The following is a 19,317-nucleotide window of genomic DNA, read 5'->3' as shown; positions in this document are numbered from 1 at the left end:
ATATGCATATATGTATATATTAATGCATAGAATGCATATTGCTTGGAATTATTTATAGTAGCGTATATAAATGTAAAAATAATTGACAGTCGTCCTTTGACAAAAATTTAAACAGAAATAAGACGGCTTACGTTCGTTTGATGAGGAGACTTCTTTCTAATAACATTTCCTTCGACAATTTTATTATTTATTTGTTTTGAAATGTTGAAAGGAAATTGGATTATTTTTCTGTAGTTACAGTGTTGTAAAGATATTTACTAATACATTATCATCAGTGTTGTTAATCCATTCTTTTTTTTTCTTCATTATATTAGATATGTCAATCTACTTCAATAAATTTAAACACTTTATTTAACGACAGAATATTCGAGTTTTTGGATCATTTCATAGGAACAATTCCTTAGAGAAGTCGTTTAAATTATATTTGTCAATTGGCTTTTTATTTGTGCATATGAGAGTTAGATTATAAGAATGTGTTGAAATGTCAATAGTAAGGTAGTATCGGTTCGTGTTGGTTGACAGCAGAGAGGACCCGAGGGAACAGTTTGTCGCTCGCTGTCAGTTACTTATACATCATGACAACACTCGATAATCGATTGGTATGTGACCAATAGCAAAGTACGCCTTCCAATGCTGACTTCAGTCACATAAAACTGTTATTTTAAAATAACTATACTAAAAGAGTACATCTTCCTATTTTAGTCGCTATAATATTTGATAAAAATAGACATGAGATCGAGCTGCTATTCAAGGTAGGCTAACTTTTAATTGATAATGTTAAATTCTATTAATTAATAAGTACCTAAAGCATTGGTGTCATTGATTTTTCCAAATGCTTAATGCAGCAGGTACTCGTGTAACTATTTTTGTTTTTGTTATATTTTAAAGGTATTTGTTTTGAGCAAACTGCAATTGATAATTTTTAGATCATAACTGCGATTTGTAAATTCTACAATCCATTTCATTGTGGGGAAAGTTAATCATTTATCATTAATAATGATAAAAAAACAAAAAGAGCAAGGTTTGTATTTAGCTCTTCAATAAAACATTTATAGATACGGGGTAAATAAAAATAAAATATATAAGTAAAACGTTGCGCAACATGAAATCAAATTTGCGAATATTGAGAGAGAAAATATAAAACAGAAGATAAGAAAATGGTCTTTGGTGAAACTTACAACATTCACAGACTTTTAAAAGAATGTTACACGGAAGAGTGTAAAAGACTATTTACAAATAAGTCGTTATTTCGATGCAAGAATTAAATATAATATAATGAATATTTTAATGACTAGCTACCAAAATAGACAACGGCTTTCCACTGTAACAGTTGTATTTGACAAAAAAGGACATAGGCTTGTTTATATTATTTTGTTTATTTTTCAATTCAGCAAAGGTATAGCACAATACCTGTATCATGTTTGCTTACAAAACAATTTACGTAAAAGAAACAAGTTAATAGAATGTCCTAAAACGAACGCCTTGTAGAAGCTTTTAAGATGAACACATGTTTTTTTTTTTTATCTAGCTACTGTAAGGGTTAAGTGACGTTTTTATGTATGATTAAAAAATAATAATGCTTCGTATCTTGCCAATCAGCTGTCATTCAAAACGGCTTTTATAATGTGTTGTTTGGTTGCTGTCACATGAAGTATATCCAATATTTTCTTTTACGCATCATCGAATAAATCGAATTAGATAGATTGTTTATGCTTTTAATTTAACCAGTGGTATCATTGTGTCACTTAACCGTAGCAAACTTTGAATGAAAATATACACAAAAATGCATTATTATTTATGTAAGTAAACGTTGTAATAGCATTACCATTGTGTCACTTAACAGGAGTAAACTTGAAATGAAAATATACACATAAATGCATTATTATAACAAGTTGTCATGTACCGCCGCAGTTATTGGCTATATGGTAGCCATCTACCGCAAACAAGTTCTCATTTACCGCGGCGGTATTGGCTACATGGTAGCCATCTACCGCAATCATGTAGTCATTTACCGTGTAGCTCTTTACCGCGGCGGCATATGGATACATTCCTGCGGTAATTGGTGACTAAACAGCGGCAAATGGTTACTTCTTTGCGGTAAATGACTACAGTTGTCAACTATTTCTGTTGTATTTGACTACTAAACAGCGGTAAATGGTGAATCGATATCCGATTGGCATGAAAATTCAATCCGCATCAGCACTCGAACATTCTTTTATCTATGCAAATTTTCAGCGGAATCGGAGCACTTTTTTTTCCAAAAAAAATCGTAAGGCATACCCATTGTGTCACTTAACCGTAGCAAACTTGAAATGAATATATACACATGAATGCATTATTATTTATGTAAGTAAACTTTGTAATAGTTGTACACTCTTCAATACGCCTTTTCAGAATCTAAAGCACTATGGGTAGTCTCGTTGTTCGTACACCAAAATGAAAATAGCTTTACGTCATTGGTTGAATTTCCATTGTTTAGAACGTTTTAAACCAATAGCAACGTTTTTGTGTACGCTTATGAAAATATTACCTAGAATGCATTAGATTCTGAAACGGCGAATTGATCCAAAAACTTTCAATTCTAAGTATATTTTTTTTTTAATAATTGTTTTAAAATCAAAACGGAAAAAGGTAAAAGAAATAAATCGAAAACAAACCAAAAACAAAACTACAAGTACATTTTCTGGGATAATAAATGGCACATAGTTCAGTTACTGACTCTCGCTTTTATTTTTTTTAAACTTGCTAAAATCTACTTTTCCTTTAACTTCTTCGGTCTTCTCGCATATTTTTGACTTCTTATTACATTAATTATCACTTCTACGTTTTAATTAGTGTTGTTTACATAGAACCTAATTTATCTACTGACTGAACGGTCCATCTTTATTTGTCACCTCTTTGACATATTCAAACGCCTATATTGTGTTTTGAACTTTTTTTTCAGAAGTTTTATTATTCAAGGTCATACACAGACAGGAAGTTGTATATCGTGTCTGTTTATTCTTGTCGCCTGATAAGCTCTTACTTGTTTTGTACCTCGACGAATGAGTCTTCAGTGATTTCTATTTACCATTGTACCTCGACGAATGAGTCTTCAGTGATTTCTATTTACCATTGTACCTCGACGAATGAGTCTTCAGTGATTTCTATTTACCATTGTACCTCGACGAATGAGTCTTCAGTGATTTCTATTTACCATTGTAACAAGTTTTATTTGAAAATTTTAATCAATGTTGATAATATGCTTAAACTTTGTCACGCTCTCAAAATGTTGTATATGATTTCTGAGAGTTAACTCAAATAACTTTTAATTAATTTGCATGAAGCTTCAAGATTGGCAATGTTACGCATCTCCTACAAATAACAAATAAAGAGAGTCACATCATTACGAAGTTTGCTTGACAAAAATTTGGATGTTTAAACTGTTTGACAGATAGAATAATTCTACTACCAGAACTCCGTACGCGTCAAAAATCAAATCTCGAAATTAACGTTATCTTAAGATATTCTCCCTTAAAAACATGGACACCTTTCATTCGGATCACAGAGTATAATTACGTTTGATGTTGTACGTCTAGGTTTTGATAATTTCAGTCCATTATGGTTTCAACCGACTACAGATAATTTGGTACTAAGATCCTTCTTATTTAGAAATACGTTTGATTTGGGTATTTCTTAATTAAATATTGGATATATTATTACGATTAGATCTCTGTCTTTCTTCTGAGAGACGGTTTAATCTAAAAATGTGTCATGTACGCGGATAAATCGGTCGGATAGACTGCTTTCCAAACATTATATATTGATAATTGGTTCGTCGTTTGAGGGAATAAACTTACCTTTGTAATTACTAATGTATTAGACAAGTTCCGACAGTCTCATTTAAGAAAGTCCTGTATTTTGTTTATGCACAATTCTTGCCATTTATCTTGATAGAAAGATGAGGGTGTAAGTTCTATAATATCTGTAATAATTAAAAAAAACCTGACTTTGTGTAAAATTAATGTGTGCAGCTTTACTATCAAATAAACAACATCAATCCTTGAATAAATATAGATTCTACCACTGCATCGAGTGTGATACGATATTTATCCACTCGAGACAGTTAAATTTTCAAATTTAAAACGCGAGGCTCGCCGAGCGTTTTAAATATTTAAAATTTAACTGTCGAGAGTGGATAAATATCGTATTACACGAGATTTGGTGGTGGAATCTGTTTCTCTAATGATTTTCAAACAATACGCAGGCAAATTTATTCCTTCTTTTCGAATGATCTGCAAAAAGATGTTCTTATTATGTGACGTCATCAGGCATGGTCGCCTTTTTTCATGCCGTCACAATAGGAAATTCAGAGGAAAGCAAGAAAATTCGACGTCATAATTAAATATTGGAAATATTATTACGATTAGATCTCTGTCTTTCTTCTGAGAGACGGTTTAATCTAAAAATGTGTCATGTACGCGGATAAATCGGTCGGATAGACTGCTTTCCAAACATTATATATTGATAATTGGTTCGTCGTTTGAGGGAATAAACTTACCTTTGTAATTACTAATGTATTAGACAAGTTCCGACAGTCTCATTTAAGAAAGTCCTGTATTTTGTTTATGCACAGATCTTGCCATTTATCTTGATCGAAAGATGAGGGTGTAAATTCTATAATATCTGTAATAATTAAAAAAAAACCTGACTTTGTGTAAAATTAATGTGTGCAGCTTTACTATCAAATAAACAACATCAATCCTTGAATAAATATATATATATATAGCAATTAAAAAAAAATATTGATTTTTTTTCAACTTTGTTTATAATTTGATCTTCCAATTGTTTTGATTATGAGCGTTTGTGATGAGTTGATATATTGACGAAAACGCCCGTCGGGCCTATTTAATCATACGCCTGGTAGCTTTGTATGAATATTTGTCCAGGATTCATTTAAGGCATTTGCATATCTAGAAGTCGAAAGAATAATAATCTATTTCATAAAATCAAGTCGTCTTAGTATTTTTAGTTTTTATAGAGAATTGTTTTTTTAATAGCAGATCTGTGAAAGAACGAATGTTCTTTGTTCTCATGAGCCATAAGCTAAATTACAGAACAGAGAGTTACGTTATTGCTTGTTAAATTTATTCATAACTTTTACAGACGCGGATTGATTTAGAGCTTGACACGTTTTATAGACACCTATCTTTTGTTGAAGACTGTTCTAGATGTCTGTTGGTTATTTTTTTCGTTTAGTTGCTACATGTATCTCTTTGATATCTTAAATTTTTCTAGAATTCATAATGATTGTCTATTTCTATTCTCCAGGCCATTTTACTCGTTGACTTGTTTGAAGGTGATGACATATCGTGCCTGTCATATAATGATACATAATGCTTTAACTTTCAATATGAGAAAGACAATATCATTCACCAAAGAATTAATCTTCCAACAGAGATCAATATCAAGAGTAAACAGAATGGAAAGAACTTCTGTAAATATTATCTGTTCTCCTCTGGGTATTAAATGGTCCGTTTTATGTAAAGAAAAAGATTTATTGTCTGTTATTATATAAACACGTGGATCTGATATCAATCACATCACATATTTGAAAGGAAGGAAAGTATTACTGCTGGATTAAGTTTTTTTAAGTTACTGATAATACATAAAAATTATATCTTGGATTACCAATGATATTGGACCGCACAACATACCGCAACAACAAACAACATCCGACCACTCCGAAAAATTGATGTTAAAACAAATATTACCATACCGATAAGGTATAAAGATAAGTTTTTCTAAAACCTTTCATTTGAATGTGGACCCAAGGTTGAGTTGTGTCAACCTCATAATTTCTAGGTTACAATGTGAAAAGACTCAAAACGTGCATCACTGAGATTTTTTTTTACAATATCCTTACTCGAATATTGAATCTGTAATCGTTCAATGTAACTATTAACTGTATCCCTGCTCTTTATGTTTCTATAAGAGTTTCGGTTAACAGCAATTGCAGATATTGGTATCCTATTTTATATCCTTGTTTATCAGCAACTAGGTCATTAGAACAATATGATTTTGATATATTTAATTTCCATAACAAAATAATGTCTGCATTTAACTGAAGATTTCATACTTTTATCTTGAATCATACCTTTACCTTGAATCATACCTTAACCTTGAATCATATCTTAACCTTGAATCATATCTTAACCTTGAATCATATCGTAACCTTGAGTCATATCTTAACCTTGAATCATACCTTAACCTTGAGTCATGTCTTAACCTTGAGTCATATCTTAACCTTGAATCATATCTTAACCTTGAGTCATATCTTAACCTTGAGTCATACTTTAATCTTGAATCATACCTTAGCTTTGAATCATACCTTAACATTGAGTCATACCTTAACCTTGAGTCATACCTTACACCTTGAGTCATATCTTAACTTTGAATCATATCTTAACCTTAAATCATACCTTAACCTTGATTAATATCTTAACTTTGAATCATATCTTAACCTTGAATCATGCCTTAACCCTGAATCATATCTTAACCTTGAATCAAACCTTAACTTTGAATCATATCTTAACCTTGAATCATGCCTTAACCCTGAATCATATATTACCCTTGAATCATACATTTTACTTGAGTCATATTTTAATTTTGAATCATAACCTTAACCTTGAATCATACCTCAACCTTGAATCATAATTTAACCTCGAATCATACCTTTTACATGAGTCATATCGTAACCTTAAATCATACATTTACCTTAAATCATACCTTACCCTTGAATCATGACTTAATCTTGAATCATATATTTACCTTGAATCATACATTTTACTTGAGTCATATTTTAACTTTGAATCATAAACTTAACATTGAATCATACCTTAATCTTGAATCATGCCTTAACCTTGAATCATACTTTTAACTTGAATCATATCTTAACTTTGAATCATAACCTTAACCTTGAATCATACCTTTACCTCGAATCATACCTTAACTTTGAATCATATCTTAACTTTGAATCATATCTTAACTTTGAGTCATACCTTAACTTTGAATCATAACTTTAACCTTAAATCATACCTTCATCTTGAATCATATCTTAACCTTGAATCATATCTTAACTTTGAATCATACTTTCACTTTGAATCATATCTTAACCTTGAATCATGCCTTAACCTTGAGTCATACCTTAACTTTGAATCATAACCTTAACCTTGAATCATACCTTCATCTTGAATCATATCTTAACATTGAATCATATCTTAACCTTAAATCATACCTTAACTTTGAATCATATCTTAGCTATGAATCATACCTTTACCTTAAATCATACCTTTATCTTGAGTCATATCTTAATTTTGAATCATATCTTAACCTTAAATCATACCTTTACCTTAAATAATACCTTAACCTTGAGTCATATGTTTATCTTGAATCATACCTTTACCTTGAATCATACATTGTACCCTAACCTTGAATCATCTCTTAACCTTGAATCATACCTTTTACGTGAGTTATATTTCATCTTTGAATCATAACCTTAACTTTGAATCATACCTTCAACTTGAATGCTACCTTAACCTTGAATCATACATGTGTACCTTAACCTTGAATCCTAAAATCAAACTTTGAATCATGCATTTTTTATTTGAATTATACCTTAACCTATCATCATACCTTGACCCTGAATAAACTAAACCAAGAACTTCTCAGCACTTTAAATCCTAAGTTCTTCATTTGTGCAAATTACATAAGTTACAATCTTAAAGAAAATGACCATCCTGACAATTCTAAGCTGTCTATATCACATTCCGAGACACATTATACAATAAGTAGATAATAAGGAGATCAAAATGTTGTATTCCCATGGCATCTGCTAAAGATTTATAAAGATAAAGTATTTGTTTCTCTTTTGATGGAAAGGAATTATAGAATACTGTTAAAGAGAATTTTTCTTTTTTATTACTACTTTTTATTTACGGTTTGAATTGTTCAGTTTCCATTCCTTAAGGTTCAGTTCGCAGTTTCACACAATGTTTACTCGTTTTGCGAACAATATTTTTTTCTTAATAATCAATTGCCAACTTTGTCATGTGATGTTGTTTTTGTAACAATTTTAATTTTCAATTTAAACACAACCGCATGCCCGTCATTGACGTCTTTATATGTTGCCTCAAAAGCCTATCTTAATTTTCCAACTGTAAGGAACTATATATACAATTGATTATCAAGCCGTCTGAAACGACCATGTTTATTTTACAGAACTACTGTATTCGATTAAGAATTCGGTTCTCTATGCTTTCAGATGACATATAGTAGAAGACAATGATTTACGATTTTCCATAGTTCGACAGCGGATGACTTGATTAAATTGTCCAGCCTTTTTCCATTACCTTGTTCGGCTAACGACCCAAACACGGGAATGTTCAATCAAATCACGAGACCATCAATCACACAGTTGAGGACATTTCATTGTATACTTATAGCGCGGCTTATTCAATTACAATATTGTCAAATGGTTCAAATTGTTCAAGAGTTATTTGAAGTTCATGTTTTTTACGCATTTTAAAAGTTAAACTAAAAAGCCTTTAGCCGTTATGCTATTCAAGACACTTGTTAGAGATGATAACGAGATATTATCTTTTATTTTGAGTATTATTTGAACAATCCGATTTATGTCTAATACAACTTTTGCTCAAAAATTCTATAGAAAAAAATGCGTTGATCCTTGAAATAAAGCATTGTATTAATTTGTTTCAAATTAAACGTTACTTCTACGACTTGCATATCTAAGGTATATATAGTATTGTTCCTTGCGCGTACAATATGAAAGAATTGACAATGAACGTATGGCTAGCTGTTAATCTCCTTACAAGTTGTACCTTAGCTAGCTTAGGTTGTAAATAGCGAAAAGAGATATTTCAGTTGATTATTTTCAAATAAGGTGTTAAAAACGAGAATCTTTTCACATTTTGTCTTTTCGGCGCCTTTTATATCTTACTCTTACAGTTTGGGTTTGCTCATTGTTCAATTGACGTACGGTGACATACAGTTGCATACATCGATTTCATCTGGTCTCTGATGGATATAGTTGTCTTATTGGCAATCATACCTTATATCTTAGTTTTTTAGAATAAAAGCTCATTAAATCGTCACTAAAAGTACACAAGAAAAGGAAAAAGAAAGAAAAAAAACACAAATTAGTGTCAACTGATGCACAAACCATGTTCTCCTCCAAGACTAACCCATTTTCAATTTCAAACACAATACGTTTCTTTACAATTCACATTTCTTGTTTTCTAGACATATATTTCCAATAAACACGCATGTAATTGCTTATGATTGAATAGATACCAATAGATTCTAACTATCGATAGACGTATTTGGTTTTTAGATTGAGGTCTACATATGCATGGATACCTTTGCGATTTTATATTAACGGCTGTGTTCAAGTGTGATTATCTCGTATACTAGATAAACTCGTGATGTAAGGGATGGCGTATGTGCATGATAGTCAGTTTGATTATAGGTAAAACTATTCGGTACTTGAATGGTGTTTGATTTTGATGATATATCTTCAAGCCAATAGTGGGGCTCCCCTTTGTGTGTTCATATGTTACTATAGACATATGTTCAAGCCAATAGTGGGGCTCCCCTTTGTGTGTTCATATGTTACTATAGACATATGTTCAAGCCAATATTGGGGCTCCCCTTTGTGTGTTCATATGTTACTATAGACATATGTTCAAGCCAATAGTGGGGCTACCCTTTGTGTGTTCATATGTTACTATAGACATACGTTCAAGCCAACAGTGGGGCGCCCCTTTGTGTGTTCATATGTTACTAAAGACATATCTTCAAGCCAATAGTTGGCTCCCCTTTGTATGTACATATGTTACTATAGACATATGTTCAAGCCAATAGTGGGTCTCCCCTTTGTGTGTACATATGTTACTATAGACATATGTTACTATAGACATATGTTACTATACAATTGATGGTTAGGAACATCATTCAATGTTTCGTGTTATTAATTTTTCGAATAAAACTTCCTTTTTCAAGCAAATCATCAAAAGTTGTTCATTAAAACTGAACTTGTGACGCATTTCACGAAATGTTTGTTTGCAAGTACAAATTACAATGAACTATCTTTATTCAAATTGAACATTTAATACTAATAGATAAGTCGTTAGATAACACCAGTCATAAATGGATATACAATCTATCAAAAGTGTTTACTACTAAATGTAAATTTTCATATCTGATAATGCTTTATTGCTAATGTCGACATGTTTTCAGAATTTTATTTATTTGTCCACCTCCAATGTACATGTTTTTGTCTCCGTTCGTTAAGTACATGTTTTTGTCTCCGTTCGTTAAGTACATGTTTTGTCTCCATTCGTTAAGTACATGTTTTTGTCTCCGTTCGTTAAGTACATGTTTTGTCTCCGTTCGTTAAGTACATGTTTTGTCTCCATTCGTTAAGTACATGTTTTTGTCTCCGTTCGTTAAGTACACGTTTTGTCTCCGTTCGTTATTAATAAGTACATGTTTTTGTCTCCGTTCGTTAAGTACGTGTTTTGTCTCCGTTCGTTAAGTACATGTTTTGTCTCCATTCACCTTCACCCTGAATGAGACATTCAATTAACAGGAAATTTGTCAGTTATATCCAAGTGTGTAATTATTAACGTTTTACGACACAATTAAGTAAGATTATACTGATTTTTATGAATAATCAATAGTTTCTAATAAACAACGTGGTGTTATTTTGATATCGCAATCTGGATGAATAACAAAAAAAAATGTTGACTATATGAGGCATCTACTGCGTCATAAAACCATATGCACAAGATATGATATTTTTTTCAAATTTCTCTAGTGCGCGTCGCTTATTTGCATATTTTGTATGTGGGCAGCGTACTGACGTCCCATAGCATCAGCACAATAACCGATGATGCCATTAAATGTCAAAGTACGAATTGTAGACCGTTATTGTTTTTATTTAAATTCCAGAAACTCAGTGCGCCAATGATAATGCGAGGGGCGGAAGGTATCAAAGGGGAAATCAAACGCATAAGTCGACGACAAGCTGACAATGCCAGTTAAAACGCGTCAAATAACTTATACAAATCATTTATAAAAAAACAATATTCCAAAGCAAATGTCTCGTTTTCTCACGAAGTATTGACATAACAATACCTTTATCTATTAACAAATGGTTTAAGTGACGTATTATAATTTTACAACACGGGGGAACTAGCGGTAGATTTAAATAAATTATAAATACACAGGTTGTACTTTCAATGTTCTATTGTTGAATCCAAACTAAATCAAGATAATTACATAAAACAAAGTTACATATGGAAGTCCATAAAACAATAACAAAGGCACAGTCCGCTGGAAAGTCCTTAATTGTAGCAATACGGGGTCCGTATTCTAACGTTCGGTAATCCTCACTGACTATATTTTCTTAATGTCTCTTTTTATAACAAATATTAAATTGCTCGAATATAAAATGACACTAATTAATATAAATTTGACAAATTTGGTCTATTCACAAGTACTAAGTAAGCTTAATCCGTTATCTCAAAATGACATTGACTCTTTAAGTTCTAATTTACTAATTGAACTTCAAGCAGAATACGACATATGGATTTGAGAAAGTTTGTAACAACATAAAACAGTATTGAAAAATTATGAAATAAAGTCGCAGAAATTTACACCATGACATAAGTAACTATAGGATGACGACGTCATCAAACAATAAACTGACAAACTCGTCTTGTATGTAATTTTTATTAACCTTGTAAAAAGTAAAATAACAAAAATGCCAAACTCCAAGCAAAATCAAAAGCTCAAACACATCAAACGAATGGAAAACAACTGTCATAATCCATGACTTGGTACAGGCATTTTCTTATGTAGAAAATGGAAAACAACTGTCATATTCCTAACTTGGTAAAGGCATTTCCTTATGTAGAAAATGGAAAGGAGAAAACAACTGATTGACCTCAACCTATTTTAAAATAATGTTATTATTGCGTCTTCAATATTTCTCTTATTAGAACTGTCATTTGCAAACTTGTAGAAGCTTGTAGCTTGTAATTTCTCCCTTTCGTCATTGAAAGGAGTGTGGTCATTCACATTCGATAATAAATTGACCTAAATATTGTATTCAACCCCCCAAAATAGAATAAAAACGAACGTGAAGATTTAGGAGAGACATTTATAGCAGACAAATAACTGAAGTGTATACTACATGAAGTCTTCAGGTCAAAGATACTATCTATAAATATAACACGATCTCTATTGTTTTATTTGTACATAATTTATGTAAATATACAAATTGTTTCACAAGATAGTTTTGTGATATGTAAATATGACATGCAAACTTGCAAGGTAAGAATTCACTGTTTTAGAAAATTTTTACGGTCTTGGTAAATTAAAGGAAATTGTACAGACCGAATAAGACAGTATTCATATTTCTGCACGCCTTTTGGTAAGATAGCGCCACCATGCACACATCAAGCCAATTGTACTTTTAAGTGGCAAAACATATCTGGCCAGCCGCAAATATAATTTCTGTCTGAAGAGCCAAACATGAAATAAAGCACGTACAGATTATAAAGAAGCATTATGTAATTCGAATGGTTTTTTTTCTTCTTTTTTTTTTGAAATATCGGAAATATATATTAGGTGGAAAACGATGGTACACGGAAATGTATATTAGATAGAATACGCTACTACGTAGGAAATATATCAGTAAATGAAACCGTGTAAGTAGGTAAGAGTAAAGTGCTTTTCCTGTAATTCATTTAACTATATGTTATTTTATGTACGTTTTGGCGATCTTTTGATCGATATTAAAAAGGGGGAGGTTGAGAATTTAGAAACTTGCATAATGATTTTGTGCGTTTTGTTATCTTTTATATCGTGACTCAAGTAGTGCATTTTCGGAACTGAATTTTACTGTTCGTCTTTAATGTACGTGTTTTCCAATGATCGATATTCAAATGGCAGAAGATTAAAATGTAAAACAAAGTCTTTGCAACTCTCGCATCCATGTGTCTGACTGAATTCAGCAACTTTGTCAGTAGATGTCTTATTACATAAAAATGCTTTTTAGCTATTGGATAATTTGGGGTTTCCGCTCAATCTTTGATTGTTTCTGTTTAATTTATTTACAACTTGTATAAACTCGAAAATATTTAGAGGCTAACATGACGTTTAAAAATTATATAATAGTGCCGAAGACTGTGTGATCACACCAAGTTTTTGGTGGGGTTCGTGTTGCTCAGTCTTTAGTTTTCTATGTTGTGTTTTGTGTACTGTTGTTTGTTTGTTTGTCTGTTGGTCATTTTCTTTTGTCAATTAATTTTCGACTTTATGATTTTGAATGTCCCTTTGGTATCTTTCGCCTCTCTTTCACGCTAATTGCTAATTGTTTATAGGTATTTTTTGTCGTTGGTTTGCTGTATCATTATTTATAAAAAAAAGACTATAATGTTCTTGTTCACGAGGTGTTTTAAAACTGTAATCCTCAAACTTGGGCGACTTTGACATTTACAATTACCATTAAATCCAATTTAACCTGGTTTAATATCTTTACTGAGGTTTTATCACTTGTTTATAATCTGGTTATGAAGAATGTGAACTATCTATTATGACGAGTATACAAGTAGTGAAAGTTCGCATTATATAGTGAACTGGTTTATTGTACAAATGATATTTCCCTCAACAAAATAACAGCAACCTTCTGTAAATATCATCCACAGAGCAAATGACGTAGAATTAAGCAACAGTTACTATAAGTCGCTTAACTAATTTTCAACAATATGAGAAAAACTCATACCGTCGTGAGGGACTCCAGTGACCGAGTAGTCTAAGTAGTCCAAATACTGTATCACTAGCCTGTCAACACTGAGGTTATGAGTTCGAACCCCTTCAATCTTCAAGGATTATCAGTTTTCCTACCGTGGTTCTCTCCGGGTACTCTGGCTTCCTCCACCAATAAAAACGGATCGCTACGAAATAGCCAATAGTGCCAAAAGTGGCGTTAAGCACCAACCATTTAACAAATCAATCAAACCGTCCTGACCGTATAGTAAGCTATACAATGCCCGACATGACAACATCTTAAACAATTCAAACAAACAAACCAACGGCCAAAAAGTTATGACTGTAAAAAGGCCATCGTGAATATTCGTCAATCTATCTATCGCAATCATCTTTTCAAAACTAACCAGTCTTAAAAAAAAGCAAACCTGTAACTTTTACAATCCATTATTATCGATGGCGGAGTCTCATTTGGGCATAACAAAAAGAACATCAGTTGATATTTCTTTTTATTTTACATCGTATCGCAGAAAGTATTACACTCAATTATATCTAAAAGCAAAAGATACCAGAGGAAGAAGAAATAATAAGATGAAGACAAAACCAACAACACAATACAAAAGACAAGCATCAGTCCAAAAACACTAGACATACAATTACCATTACCTTTGCTGTATAAATAGTCTCAAGTGAAGTAGGTTTTACTTCTTAATGTATAATCGCTCTCTTGTAAAAATGAGTGAAGACCAGAAAGGAAATCATATATTCTAAATTTTACTTTTTTATTTTACAGGTTTTCCTCCGCCAATACCTATTGTGGCATGGCGGCCAATCAGAGCGTGACGGGCGACCATTTATTCACGTTTGCCAAATCCTACGCTTCATTCCATGGTTACATAAGTATATGTGTTTGTGTATTTGGAATTATCACTAACATTTTCAATATTATTGTACTGACTAGACGGCACATGAGTACACCTGTAAATATTATTCTCTCGTGGCTTGCCGTTTCGGATATTATCACCATGATGTCATATGTACCCTTCTCCATGCATTTCTATTGTATGTACCCGGATGTGAACAAAACACCTGATAAAAATAGTAAATCTTGGATGACTTACATGACCTTTCATATCAACTTAGCCGCTACCACACATACAGTATCCATATGGCTCTGTGTATTACTAGCGATTGTCCGCTTTATCCACATTCGCTCACCTACAAAAGCATTTGCAACGAGGCGTCGCCGCATGACGCAATCAAAAGTCCTAATTTTACTCATCTACGTCTGGTCAGCAATTAGTCTCATTCCAAATTATATGAGCAATGAACTACAAGAAAACTTAAATCCAGAATCCAACGAGACAACGTATGTGTTACGAGATTTGAGACTTGGAAAAAATGACACTGATGCTCTTGTTCTTGTAAATGTTTGGATGTATGCCGTTACAGCAAAGTTAGTGCCATGTTTACTTATGTCTATTTTTGGATCATTATTGATATACAATATTCATGTTAAAATACGACATCGAAGAAAAGTACTTAAAATTTCCGGTGCAAATAGTATGAGACTGACTGAGCATTCAAGAACGACAAAAATGTTAGTGTCTGTGATTCTATTGTTTTTAATAACTGAGCTGCCACAGGGAGTTCTTATTGTATGTAGTGCGACCGTCAAAGATTTTTTTGATACCGTTTATTTACCGTTGGGTGATGTCATGGACATTGTGGCTTTAATAAATAATGCCGTCAATTTTATATTGTACTGTACTATGAGTACAAAATTCCGTGAAACATTTGTACATTTGTTTTGTACGTGTCATTTTCCACATTCAAATGAAAGTATTGGATATACTTTAACTGATCGCTTAGCCAAACTCGATTCACATAGCAATAACAATGAACACCAAAACCATATTAATCACGTTGTTTGAAAATCAACAGATCAAAATACCCAAGAGAATCAATGCCATTAGCATTCATAATTGAATTTAACCAATCGGAACTGTTCTTAACGCAGTGTGATTACCCAAAGGGAGAGTCGTTAAATGTCACTCGCCAATCAGCATTGCTCTAACAAAACACTTGGGATAAACGCGAAAACAGTTAATCAATTAATCAGCATTAGAATACGCTTGACATTGAACTGGTTATTTGATATATAGAAGTATGTTACGGAAACCAGGTGGTTTGAGTGCCTACTGAAGAATAATGCCAATAAGTTTTGTAGTATTTGGTCAAGGAGGCCTTAAATGTCCAGTTACTGTCTCAGCTTTTCTTTTCCAAAACATTTGTTATTTGTATATTGTATTTGTTTAATGTTGAATAATTTACGTAGATTTTTAAAAAGAAAAGTTATTAAATACATTTTGAATCCCACTGAATGCCCCTGTTTTGTTTTGCATAAAGTACGATCAAATATCGATTTGATAATCCGAAAACACCTCTGACCTCTTCGATCCTTGAATGATCAAACACACCGCATCTCTTTATCTTTATATAGAAATGGATACAGCGCGTATTACATTAATAATGAAGGGCGCAAGGCCACATGTACCGACAAAGTGAGCATTGTCTTCTGCTATTGTTCCGTTAGTATTTGATTCTTCTTTTATTTTCTGGATTCTGTATCAAACTCCTATAAAGACCATGGACAAGTTATTACCTGTCATAAACACAGGCATAATTTCTCTTTAGGAAATGAGATTGCGCAATATTTTAAGACAATTTATTGACTGCAATCATAATTATAAACACAGTATTTAGATGGAAAAGGAAGGATATAGTGTATCAATTCATGACACAAAATCAATACGCACACATAAAATAACCAAAGGCAACGGAACAGCGGTTTTATTGCTGTTCTTCGTCTCAAAATCATCATAAACCTGTATATGGTGGACACCTACTGTATGTTGTATAGAAATTTGATATTAAAACCAAATCCTGCATGTACTTTCAAAGTATGGTGGATCTTGTTCATCCCAGAAAAAGAAGCAAGAACAAAATTTATAAGAAATCACAGAACAGCTGACTATCATACATTTTACTTGACACAGGTATTTCTGATAGAAAATCAGTAAGCTAAATACTTTCCCGAACACACCAAGCCTCCTTATGATATAAAATTGAGAATGTAAACGGGGAATGTGTCAAAGAGACAACAACCCGACAAAGAGCAAAAAACAACCGAAGGCCACCAATGGGTCTACAACACAGCGAGAAAATCCCGAACCCGGAGGCAGACTTCAGCTGGTCCCTTAAAAATGTATACTAGTTAGGCAAAAATGGACGTCACGCTAAACTCCGAAACATATAAATGAACTAAAATTGAAAAAAAAACATACAAGACTAACAAAGGCCAGAGGTTCCTGACTTGGGACAGGCGCAAAAATGCGGCAGGGTTAAACCCTCCCCCTATACCACTAGCCAATGTGGAATAAAAAAAAAAAAAAACACACAACAATACGCAATGTAAAACTCAGTTTAAAAAAAGTCCGAGTCCGATGTTAGATAAGGTAACAGAAGACTATTATAGTTTCAAATTATTAACATCAATTGTAAAGGCAGTCAAAGCCGGGCTTCAAAGTTATTGTGAAACTGCCTATTTTTGGGGCGGCATAAATCAGATGTGGATACTAAAAATAATCCTAAGATCTGTTATACTACATAGTTAGTCTATAAGGGTTAGGGTTAGGGTTAGGGTTAGGGTCAGGGTCAGGGTTAGGGTCAGGGTCAGGGTCAGGGTCAGGGTTAGGGTTAGGGTTAGGGTTAGGGTTAAGACTCTTTCATCTTGTAATTGTATTAAAACATTTGACTTTTCTACCCTTTACACAAGTCCACATTCCAAACTAAACGACAAATTGAAATAATTGGTACTGCTTTGTTTCACAAAACAGAATGAGCAACGCATGATACAAATATCTTGTCTAAGGGAGGGATGAACCGTATTTTGTAAAAACATCATTCTGATTCAAAACAAAAATTCTCAAACTAACATTATTAAGATGCTTGATTTCCTGATTGACAACATTTTTGTTGCGTTTGGAGAACGTGTTTTTCAACAAACAATCGGTATTCCCATAAAACAAACGTGCTCCTCTTCGACTTGTTCTTTTATTCATTTGAGGCTAACTTCATACAAGAGTTTCTTTGGAAGAATGAAATGAAGCTAGCATAATGCTTTAACTTCGCTTTCCGTTATATAGATAATGTTTTCTCACTGAATTAGTCAAAGTTTCGCGACGATGTTGAACGCATCTATATATATTGACCTTGAAATAAAAGAAACAACATATACAGTTACGTCTTCCACATATCTTGACAAAATCTCAAATTGACAAGGAGGATCGGTTGAGAACAAAACTTCACGATAATGATGATGATTTCAGCTTCCCAAATGTAAACTCTCTATTTCTATGTAGCTGTAGCAACATTCCACGAGCGCCTTCATATATCCCAGTCGATACGATGTGCCTGAGCTTGCATTTCCTATCATAATTTCCTTTATAAAGGGTTGCTGCCCACAAGGTAGCTCTTAAACCAAGAATTTCAACATCATCATGAGTTGGTTTATCATTATGGAATATCTGTTTAACAAATGACGACAAATATGTTCCAATTGTCGTAACCACATCCCGTCCTGCTGTCCTTGAATGTGACCTACCGAATTAGATTTATCATCGGGTTTCTACTTACATGTGCAACACGACGGGTGGCACATGTGAATAAAGATCTGCTTACCCTTCCGGAGCACTCTGGATCGCCCCCAGTTTTTGGAGGAATCATGTTGTTCAGTCTAGTTGTGTTTTGTTTACTGCTGTTGGTCTTTTTACACCGAGGTACTTTGTACAAATGTTAGCAATTTTCGGTTATTAATGCTTTCTAACTTTTTGATGTTTGATTTGAGCCAACTGATTAGTCTCATGGAGACGAAACGCGCATCTGGTGTACCAAATTGTAAGCATGGTATCTTTAATGAGGTTTTTGAGTTTTTGTTGACTTCTTCGACGTTTTGTTTGTTTTTCGTATTTTTGGTATTTTGTTGGAATTATAGATGTCCGTTTGGTATCTTTTTTTTTTTGCTATTCAATAAAAATTAAATGAAGCAGAATGCACAAAAAAGCACGGATATCAAACGTCTACAAAACACAACATTTCTAATTATTGACCGTGTAACATGAATACCAGAAGGAAAAAAACTGTGGGTAAAATCATGTACTTTGAAAGAGTTAACAGATCATTCTCCACCAGCGGCACTGGGATGTTACAATAAAGGAAAAGAGGACTGTATTTTGGTGTTCGAAGGACTTCAACATAAATATTTTGAACCCATGTTTCAATAGCTTCCTTTAACGAAGTAACTTTCTTTCCAGAATATCATGATAGGGAACACAATATCGTAACAAATTGGGGATATATACCCCTGTTGGATTCTGCATGATTCATTAAAAAACAAATGTTTCACGTCACTTCTCATTAATC

General features: G+C 32.8%; 1 protein-coding gene across 2 annotated transcripts in view; it reads left to right on the top strand.

Moving 5' to 3' along the window:
• Nucleotides 1-16,217, top strand: part of LOC127719387 (G-protein coupled receptor dmsr-1-like) — a 123,254-nt gene extending 107,037 nt beyond the window's left edge. For both annotated transcript variants that reach the window (XM_052225497.1, XM_052225498.1), the window contains exon 2: nucleotides 14,627-16,217. In XM_052225497.1, coding sequence (XP_052081457.1) covers nucleotides 14,627-15,767 — 1,141 coding nt within the window. In that variant the 3' untranslated portion in view covers nucleotides 15,768-16,217. The remainder of the gene's footprint in view (nucleotides 1-14,626) is intronic.
• Nucleotides 16,218-19,317: the final 3,100 nt, after the last annotated feature.

Source organism: Mytilus californianus, unplaced genomic scaffold, assembly GCF_021869535.1.
Source record: "Mytilus californianus isolate M0D057914Y unplaced genomic scaffold, xbMytCali1.0.p SCAF_11, whole genome shotgun sequence".
NCBI classification, from domain to species: Eukaryota; Metazoa; Mollusca; class Bivalvia; order Mytilida; family Mytilidae; genus Mytilus; species Mytilus californianus.
This window is presented reverse-complemented; position numbering and strand designations above follow the sequence as displayed.